The sequence below is a fragment of a genome, unplaced genomic scaffold, assembly GCF_019419815.1.
Source record: "Pyrus x bretschneideri cultivar Hongxiangsu unplaced genomic scaffold, Pyrus_bretschneideri_v1 Contig35, whole genome shotgun sequence".
NCBI lineage: Eukaryota > Viridiplantae > Streptophyta > Magnoliopsida > Rosales > Rosaceae > Pyrus > Pyrus x bretschneideri.
In genome coordinates, this window is record NW_025999668.1 from 3534734 (window position 1) to 3544826 (window position 10093).

General features: G+C 37.4%; 2 protein-coding genes across 2 annotated transcripts; one reads left to right on the forward strand and one right to left on the reverse strand.

The window, feature by feature from the left end:
- The first annotated feature begins 474 nt into the window (after nt 1-474).
- On the forward strand, nt 475-3003 carry LOC103965010 (upstream activation factor subunit spp27). Its single transcript, XM_009378025.3, has 2 exons — nt 475-911; nt 2583-3003. The coding sequence occupies exons 1-2, from the start codon at nt 600-602 to the stop codon at nt 2706-2708; spliced, it is 438 nt and encodes a 145-aa protein (XP_009376300.1). The 5' UTR covers nt 475-599; the 3' UTR covers nt 2709-3003.
- A 54-nt stretch (nt 3004-3057) lies between these two features.
- LOC103965032 lies at nt 3058-6372 on the reverse strand. Its single transcript, XM_009378050.3, has 4 exons — nt 6215-6372; nt 4843-4895; nt 3927-4041; nt 3058-3752 (listed from the first exon to the last, which is right to left on the reverse strand). Exons 1-4 carry the CDS (start codon nt 6370-6372, stop codon nt 3530-3532), a joined length of 549 nt encoding a protein of 182 aa, XP_009376325.2. The 3' UTR covers nt 3058-3529.
- Between the last annotated feature and the right edge of the window lie 3721 nt (nt 6373-10093).

Genomic DNA, 10093 nt, shown 5'->3' on the forward strand with positions numbered 1-10093 from the left:
CTCACACGCCTGCGTATGTTTGTAGTGGGCATTGCTAATCCCTTCTAATTATTTTATGGTCTATTCCTTGCGAACTTGGACTCAATTCCTAACCTAAACCTACCCTAATAGAAGCAACTGGATTGACCAAATGTGTGTTTTGGTCGAAGCACGGTTAAATAAAATGTGTTTAACCAAATAAACAAAAACCCTAACAACTTCATAAGAAAGCCCAAGTGTTTGAGCCCAAGCCCAACTAGGACTGCACAGTTTTTTTTTTTTTAAGAACATATCTACTCTAAGAAGGTAAGGGAGTGGACTAAGTCATACAATAAGTTTACCTTAATAATGTTGTTCAACTTTCTCTTTAACAAGAATCAAACTTAAAAACAATTAAAGAGAAATACTAACAGATCGTAATAATAGTTGGCCTACATAGTTTTTGGATTTTAAATTTTCGACCAAATATAATAAAATAATATAAAACAGAGGGCTTTCATAGTTTGGGGAGGAGAGGGGGAGAAGAAAAGTTTGAATATAGGCAAAAAGTGGGTCTTCTGAGTAATTAGGGCACAGAGATCAAAGAGTGTTGCCGTCGCTTGTGAGAGAGAGAGAGAGCAATGGCGTCTTCCAGTTTGATTAGGGTTTGCAGGGCTGTGACAGCGGCGACCAGGTCCTCCAGTTCCAACGGCGGAGCTGCTCTCTTTTCCTCGAAGCCCGCCACCAATACTATTCCGAAGCCAAAGGCAAAGGCGAAGGCGAAGGCTAAGCCCAAGGAAGCAGGTGTTTCGACCAAGCCCAAACCCACCCTCGGGATTATGAAGCCGATTCCGATCTCTCCAGCTCTGGGAAGCTTCCTCGGCGTCAAGGAGTCCTCCCGCGCCGAAGCTGTCAAGCAGATCTGGGCCCACATCAAGCTCCACAACCTGCAGGTACTCGTCTCTCTCGGCTTCACACTGTATTTTGTCTATATTTATAAATATCTTCCATTTTCATTTCTGTTTGATCTTTTTTTGTGGGTTTTTCTTTGATGGGTTCTAATAAAATGCTTTGTTTTTGTTTTATTTATGTGGTTTTGCTTAAATTTACTTTGCAAATCAGAAGATTTTAGCTGGAAAAAAAAAAAAATGTCTCAAAGCCCTAAAACCCTACGCCTTAAATCCCACCCCAAATAAAAATATAAACAAATGAAAAATGTAAAATAGGAAGTAGCTGTTGTGGGGTGCACAAAATGGGATATCCAGACACTTTTGGATGATCATTCTTTAGGTTCGCTGTTTTTCTAAGAACGAAATGTATTTGTTGTATCTTAACTTGATGGAACTTGGCCGAATGCAGAGTTTTGACAACGCCTCGTTAGTTAGGTTTTGAAGATTTGACTATGATTTAATTTTGTTTCCGAAGTTGATTAAACCCTAATAGATGGTGCTCTGCATTTCTGTTCTTACAAAGCTGCTTTTTATTAAGTTAACTAAGATGCTGCTCTGCATTTCTGTTATTACTTGTATTTGACATGATTTTGGTTCATGATTTTATTTTGGTTTGCAATTTGGATAATTCTTGGTTGTCATTTGTCGCTTGGATTCCGTTCATGTTTAGCATTCACTTTTTCATCAGCTTGACCTGACAATCTTATTCAGAATGCATTTTGCTTCCGTGTTGACATGTAGACGTCTGCTTAGTGTAATACTTTGAGATGTCTCTGCTGTTTGCAATTCAGTAGTTTCCCAAAAGGTTGCAGGGATGCTATAATATAACTTTCTATTGTAATTATGGATCATGATTTATAGTTTCTAACTAGGATGGCTAGTGAGTGGCTATTACAGCTAAGAGATGTTATGTAAGGTCTTCTTTTATTGACGTTAGCACTTCTGTGGGTGGATGGAGCAAGTTTGTGGTACACAATTCTGGCCCCCAAGCAGATCTTCTGTATCTTGTCTAAAGAATTGTTTGCGGTCACAAATAATTCCATACTTGCTTCCTTTGGTCTTGAAATGTCTTAATATAAGTAAAACATGATGATTGAAGACCCAATATCTAGTCAGTATATTGAGGCAATGTTATATGTCGATTTGTATAGCCAATACCAAGAGCCAAGCAACAATGGAAGCCTTGGCAATTACTGAAAACGTTGGAAGACTTTTAAAAGTTATGCTTTGGACTTACTTGTTGCTGGTTTCTTTTGATGTGAGCACCTAGATGCAGATGGCACAAGATTGTGTGGCCTTGTGGCCTTAATACTTGGAACAAGGCCCATAAAAGGGATAAACAGTTTAAATCTGATCTAATTTCTGTCCACGAAATTCAATTGAATTGTGCCTTTGCATGTCTGTGGGTTGGATTTGTGTGTTGGTCTGGGAAATTGTAACAAATTGATACCATATGCTTTGTATACACCATATTTGTGAACGCTACTTATTCTACAGTAGTTTAGGAAAGTGCAGCAGGGATGTGGACCCTTACGTGTTTATGGAATGCTTGTTTTCATTTGAATTTTGTACATGCTGTGCGTTATTAACCACAGAAGAGTAAAATACTTGTAATCGAGATGTGAAGTTGAGTTGAGTAATAGTACTCAAATACGTCTGGTTTTCTGTCTGCAGAATCCTGCCAACAAGAGGGAGATTTACTGTGATGACAAGCTAAAGGAGATTTTTGAAGGGAAGGAAAAAGTGGGCTTTCTGGAAATTGGGAAGCTGCTCTCGCGCCACTTTGTGAAGGCTGAATGAATGTCTATTGAGTCGTTAAATTGATGTGTGTTGCTTTTGAATCGATGCTCCCCACCCCTTGGAAGAGCAAATCCTTTTGGATATAGTTTTATGCTCACCAACTTTCGTTTGAAGACCTTTTTGTGCAGGAAGGGAAGGGGTTTGGTAATTGGAATTGGCTGGTCTAACTTTTGGATGTATAAAAGCACGTAGGATGAACATTTTATGATTTAACGTAGATCTTCTCTTGTATCAATTTAGTTGTTGTTTTAAGCTACGTTGATGGCCGTATCATTTATCTTAGCGTTTTATTTTTTGTCGGCGTTGATCTTAGTTGCCCTCTTGAAATGTCTATCAAAAGCTGCTTGGATGGGATCAAGTTTTTGTTATCTTATGTTGGTCCATTTGGAATGACAGAAGTGGTGCCATTTTTCAAGGAAATGGTTTCCATGTACATCGTACTAATTTTTCTCCTCTACAATTGCGGCCGGAATTTCATGATGCTTATGCCAAGCACACGGTGATGGCCGGCGCATGAACATGGGTGGTTCGTTGGCGACCTCCCTCTTCCTCCGCCACGCCCACCATTGCACAGAAATTCTCCATTAGACAGAATCCATACCGAAATCCCAAGACCTCTCTGCCTTCCCACGGATCGTTGGCAGAGCAAGACCAGGAGTGACAAGTACTATTAATAACAGTATCTGCTGTTCTCATTACAGTAGCTCGGAAATCCTTAGTTAAGGAGATGATGCATCCATTGCTCTACAATAGCGGGAGACCCGTACCATGGCGTCAACGTATCATCTGAACCAACCGGAGAGTGGTAAACACCGTCGAAGCTAATGTTGAGGGCACCCTCCATGATGCTTCTGGTACAACTCGTCTCCCCAAACATCAGCCTGCCCACAGACCTGAAACAAAACGATAATCTCATTATCGGCATTCAGCATCCAGCCTTGACGCTTGGCTTGCAAGACATGCCGAGGACATAACATCAACATAACATAATCTAGAAGACCCCTCGTTTGATCAATGACCCCCGACACACCATTTGGTAGTGCCCTGAACAGCATATGGGTGCCAGATATACGTATGATGAAATTTGAAGTAGGATTATACAGATGGAATAACAGAAGCTCCAAGGCATGTTAACGGAATAGACCTCAGACGATATGTAACAGAGGTATCCAAGAGTCATCAGCAAGAAATTATTGAGACAAAGGTTTGATAACCTACAGGTGCGGGGTTCCAAGAGTCGATAACAACGAAATATCGGAAAACCCGAATTCTTCCTTGTAAAGACGTGCAAGCCATCCTCCTGCTGAGTGTCCAATGAAGGATAAAGTCCCACCTACAATGAAATATGTCCAACACTTTCGGAACTACAACAAATGAAGCAAACAATTACACTACTGTACTTGCTGGAGAAGTCAAGCATCCATTGGCAGAGGTGTTTCGTTTCAACGTCGCCTCGAGGAAGAATCGCATGTGAAGGGAGGACAACAATTTCTGATGGCTTTTCCGGGGCACATTATCTTAGCCGCTTTTATACTGTCCATCTCCCTCCTCTCCTCAACGATTTCTGATTTCCTGAAAGCTGTATAGCTATATGATAAACTTCATCCGATACAAAAATTGGATTCTGTAATTACGTAACCACTATATCAGTCAAATTAATTTACGGGCTTCCAGCATAACTGGTTGCTTCATAGGACGGTACTGGATGCCTTCTGGCTTAGAAAAGCTCTATATAAATTTCCATTTCAAGCATAAGCTAAGCGCTTAGTTGATAATATAATTGCATTGCAAAAGCTCCTAAAGCACGAGAATTCTAAAATTAAGCAATGCCATTTGAAGATCTAGCAGCACGGTAAGAGCTTAACAGAGATGAAACCAATTATCGTTTAGTATCATCTAAGTAGGTTCAAGAGACGCGGTTTCAGACATGTTTGAATAGTGTTAACTCTATTATTAGATTTCACCGATCCTTCATAACCTTTTCGACATAGATATTGCATTGAAGCTTATTCATGTATACTTATAGACATAGTATACCTACCTACATACATACATACATACATACATACATACATACATACATATATATATATATATATATTGTATAGCTGTCAGAGAGAGAGTTGATTAACACCTTGTGAGAACTCCTTGGCCTCTTGTACGGCATCATCCACCCTCTTCAAATACCTGCCAAGTTGCCAGCATCGTCATTCGTTATTTGTTCTTAACTCAAATTCAATACAACCTATTCGGGCAAGGATTTCTCTGGAGAAGGATCCTCGGATCTTAGCACATCTCCCCAAGGGATTGGCACTTTGGATGTGTAGTCGGGCTCTTACTTGTTGATGTGCTACAAGAAGAGGACATAGTTAGTTCTAAAAGGTGCCTTTGTGGGGCCTTAGGTGTAGGCCTTGAGGCTCGCATTCAAAACTAACCAAGTGCTAGGCATGCCACTGCTATCTCAGTATAGCAGATGTAGAACAAGTGTGTTTTTAGTCGATTACTTGCGCCCTAAGTTACTTGGACTTCTTGTTATCAAAGGATTGTCGTGGATGGGTTAAGTCCACATTAAATTCTTTTTCTTGCCTTGTAAACAAGGACTTTTAGTTCATAATCTTGTATGTTCAAATGAAGAGAGTCCAGGCCCCTTTAAGCCATTTATGTGGTTCTTGATTGATTTTAATGATAACATATCCATTAAACTAACTAGATCCAGAAGCAAATGGAACTCTTAAGATAGGAAAACCGATGGAAATAACTTGAATACATACTGGAGAATGCATTAAGTAATAGATCTACAAATTCAGAAAACAAACAAAGAGCCTCGAGCAAGATTTCACCTTGTCTGGCAAGGTTGAACCTCTTGCAATCGCTTCTCTTTGAATTAACAGGGGTTTATATGCCAAAAAAGGATGGATGGTAAACAAGTTTACACAAAGGAATTGATACTACGCCACTGAGGGAAATAGCAGAGGTTTAAAACTGGACAAGAGATAGCTTGTTGCTAAAAAGGACTGAATATGGGTTGATTTCAGCTTTTGGATGCAAATCTGGCTTGAGAGCAGAGTTTGTTTGTTTGTTTATTTGATTGGATGAGTGTCTTTGTCTCTAGGGCCTCTTCCTCATTTTATAGGCAATTTAGCCCGACTACTGTAACTTTGTTCTTACCCAAAAGCACTTGGAGGGTAGTGAGTCATCAACCTTTTACTTGGAATGCCACTAGAAAGTATTCTTTGGCTGGTAGTAGGTTAGTATCCATCACTTGTCTTTTCAATGGTAAGCACGTGACTTGTATTTGGTTGAGAAAGCTTCAATTTGCCTTTGGACTCGGTGTTGGACTTTGGGCAAGTCCCTTTTTAGTTGGCATCCTTGGGCTTTCCTTCATTCAATTCCAATGTTCAAATATTAACCCAAACACAACCTTATTCCAATGTAAGTCAAATTCCAAAAGGTACTCGTCATAAAGAAGCAAACTATAACAATTACAGGAGACTGAGTCGACATACCAATTGAGTACAAGTCGAGGATTGAGAGTTCTTCGCCAATAATTGGGGTCAACCAAGCCAACGACATTCGTCAGCCAATCAATTCTTGACACTTTGGCAACCACTGTGCTCACTCCATACCAATGTTCTAAACATCCCCGCCTAACACCGCCTACCATTGCCTAGGCGCTAGACGGCTGGCCACCGTCCCGATTAATGCTTAAGCGTTTGAAAATTAAGAAAAAGCGCCTAGACTTGTTAAGGCGCCGTCTAGACCACCTAGGCACCTGCCTAGCCCATCCAGACCCTCTTAGGCACCCTCCTAAGTCGCCACTCACTTAGATAGAAAATAGATAACTTTCATTTTGTATTTAATTTTTTTTTTTCAATAAATTGTAAAAGACTTGTTGCATACTTAAATGAACATGCATTATACCCTTGTTCCCCATATTTTCATTATGTTCCAATACTTCATAATATGTATGTTATTCTATTTTGTAGTTTATGATGAAAGTATATATATTTCAAGTATAAGCAAACACCTATTTACACAAAATATAATAAATTTTCTCAAATTCGCCGACTCTACCTAGACACCCACCTAAGCCCCGCCTAAGCCCTGCCTAGCCACCTAGGTGCTAGGCCTCAACCTGCCGCTCGACTAATACCCATCGTTTTTTAGAACCTTTCTCCATACCCTCTCAGAGTTAGCTCTAACTTATGGTAGTCAGCTGAGTTGTTTCCTAAACCATGAAACCAAAGTGCAAAGTGTATGCATGTATATTATTACAGATTTGTATATATTAGCTAGACTAGTTAGCTAAGGCAGTGTGGGCAAGACATGACGTCATATCCGTATTTCTGTAAATTAGAATAGTTTAAAATATCGCTGCCTCGTGAAAAAGAAGTATTGGTGCAGATTTTTATATATAAAGTTATTGAAAAACACAGATGAAGAAAGTAGAGAAATTGTGAGCTTAACTGGAAGAAGAACAGCAGGTCGGCATGAAGATGATAAGGATGATGGGTCCTGAGAGAATGCAGAGGAGGAGAAGGCTAATGGCTTTAAAGGGGATAAAAGCATAGCCATTGCCATACCCCTACAAAAGAATAAAGGGAAGGGAAGATGCTGGGGTTGGCATTTTGTAGCTTGTATAAAAAATGGAGGGTCGCATAAACATACACACCACCGCACCGGTGGCTTTTTTGCAAGTTTGACAGCTGAGGTTAAGGTCAAGGAGACATGGTTTTCTGCTGTCCTCCAGCTCCAGTAGGTTCCTTTTTTCTAATCTCAACAAAAAGTGAGACCATTTTGAATAAACATAAAAAATAAAAAAATAAAAGAAGAAGAGAACCAAACCAACAGGATCCTCTTCGGATTCTTTTAGTGAGAATTCTGGAGATTCGTAAATCGTATCTATTCATCATACATTGTGGGGTCAGTTTTTGTCAAGTATTATTTATGTTTACTTTTAAATAAAAATATTTAAAATGATTTCTGACTGCACGATGTACAATGAAGGGACACGATTCATGGATCTTCAGGATCTTCACAAAGATGATCCGATGATGATTCGAACTCAGAACCAAGGACCAACAAAATCACGACCAAACTGATGGATCTCAAATTAGTTATTAATAAAAGGCTTTTAGTTAAAATTGTATTTAAAATTGTATTTAAAATTGACATAACGCCTTATTTTGCTTTTTGAAATTTAAAATTAATACACATGGTCATTGAGATTTTGCACCCTTGCTTGATTGGTGTGGCTCTGCATGTCCTTTTTTTTCTTTTTTCTTTATTTTTTATTATTAAATCTTGTCCAAAACGAAGTCATTTTGGACCTAAGAAGGTGAAAAACAGAAACAGGCGCCATAACCGTAGACCTGGCATACGTGTCGTGTTTCTCGTGTTGGTGTCATACCCAAAGCTTAATGGGTCGTGTCGTATAATACCCGTTAAAGTAAACGGGTAATATGACCTAACCCGAAATCAACCTGTTAATATTATCAGGTAATATGACCCGACCTGTTACCCGTTAAGAAAAATATATTTTAAATCAATAAAAATGAAAATGAAAAACATAATTTGACCCAAAAAAATGTAAAACATAATACTAAATTATTATATATATACTAAATTTCAGAGTTGACCCCTTCATGAAAGTTGTAAAACTTTTCATTACGAGTGATTACATTTTTCACACTTCTACAATAATTATTATTAATTTTATTAATTTTGCATTCAAATAAAAAACATTGTTCATGAGATTTGGAGGGTTTTAAAAATCTAAATGACTATGTTACTGTCATCTAAGCGTTGAGGATGCAATTATGAACGTTTATTATGCTTTCACATCTTTTAGACTTATACATTAATGATTATGAATTTTGTTTATTTTGACATTAATGATTATGAATTTTGTTTATTTTGAACTCTCTTAAAAATACTATTCATAAGAGTTTGTATGATTTTAAAAATTCAAACGATCATATACCTATCCTTAAAGCATAGAGGATGCGACTACGAGCGTTTACATATTTTTTTTCATATTTTTCGCACATGTAAATTAATTATTATAATTATTTTAGTGTGTTTGATATTTTTAAATTACTTGATATTTTTATTTTTAATGTGTTTTATGATTTTTAATCTCAATCTTTGCCTATAATATACTATAAAACTACATAAATAAATAAAATTTAAATTTTAAAATTTATATAGAATAATAATTAATAAACAATATATACATATACATATTCATTATATCTATTGTATTTTATAGTAAGTTTTTTTAGTAGTTTAAAAAATTAAAATTATCAAAATAACTTTTTTCTTATCGTGTCAAAATAGGTTACCCGCATGTCACTCTCGTGTAAACCTGTTAAGGACCTGTTATTAACAGGTTATTATCGTGTGGCTCGATTAGTTATTGTGTTGACCCGAAACTCGTTATTTTCGTGTCGTTTACGTGTCGTGTTAACGGGTTATGTAAGAAATTGCCAGGTCTACATAACCCTCCATGGCTCCACACCATCGTCAGCCACGAGGCGCACCACCAACCACTGTCAATTTCGAAGTAAATCCCTAATTTTTCAATTTTAAATTCTTAATTTATAACTTAATATTGTTGTTAATATATATGATTATTGATTAATTGAATTGTGGTTTAATTAGTTAGTCATAGTAGAGTACTCTAGGGTTAAGAGTCTAAAACCCTTTTCATTGCTCATTATACAATTACGTAATGAATCAATACCTAAACTCCTTAAGTCCTCTATCAAATATTATGGGTAATCCGACTTTGAATATACCACGTAGTTATCACTTGAATATTCCAGTTGGTCGAAATCCTACTTCGAATGCTTCGGGTAATTCACAACAAAGTGAGGTCACAACTAGATGAAATATTGGCTAATCTTCATGCAAACCCTAGACTTAGACCTCGAATTATTGATTTTAGCCTAATTATCGCAAAGCAATTCATAGTCACTATCTATAAAAGAATCCTTGTCATCCTAAAATCCATGAAATGCCAGAAGTTATGAGGAATGACAATCGATGTTTTATCACCCATTGATTTGATATTTTTGAGTGGTTGGAGTATAGTATAACAAAAAATGTTGCATTTTGCCTTATTGTTATCTTTTCAAATGTGATTTTGATAAAGCAGGAAATGTTGGAAATAATATCTTCACTAAGAAAGTGTTTACAATTTAGAGGAAAGGCCTCGAAATTATTTGAGACCATAAGGAAGGTGTTGGAAGTCTTCATAGTAAAGCTTCGCAACAAGCTAGCAATTTGATGACACAAGAGCAACACATTGAAATCTTTGTGATCAAGCAAACCAACGAAGCTCGCATTAATTATCATGGATTGAGTAGCGCACTTGATTGCAC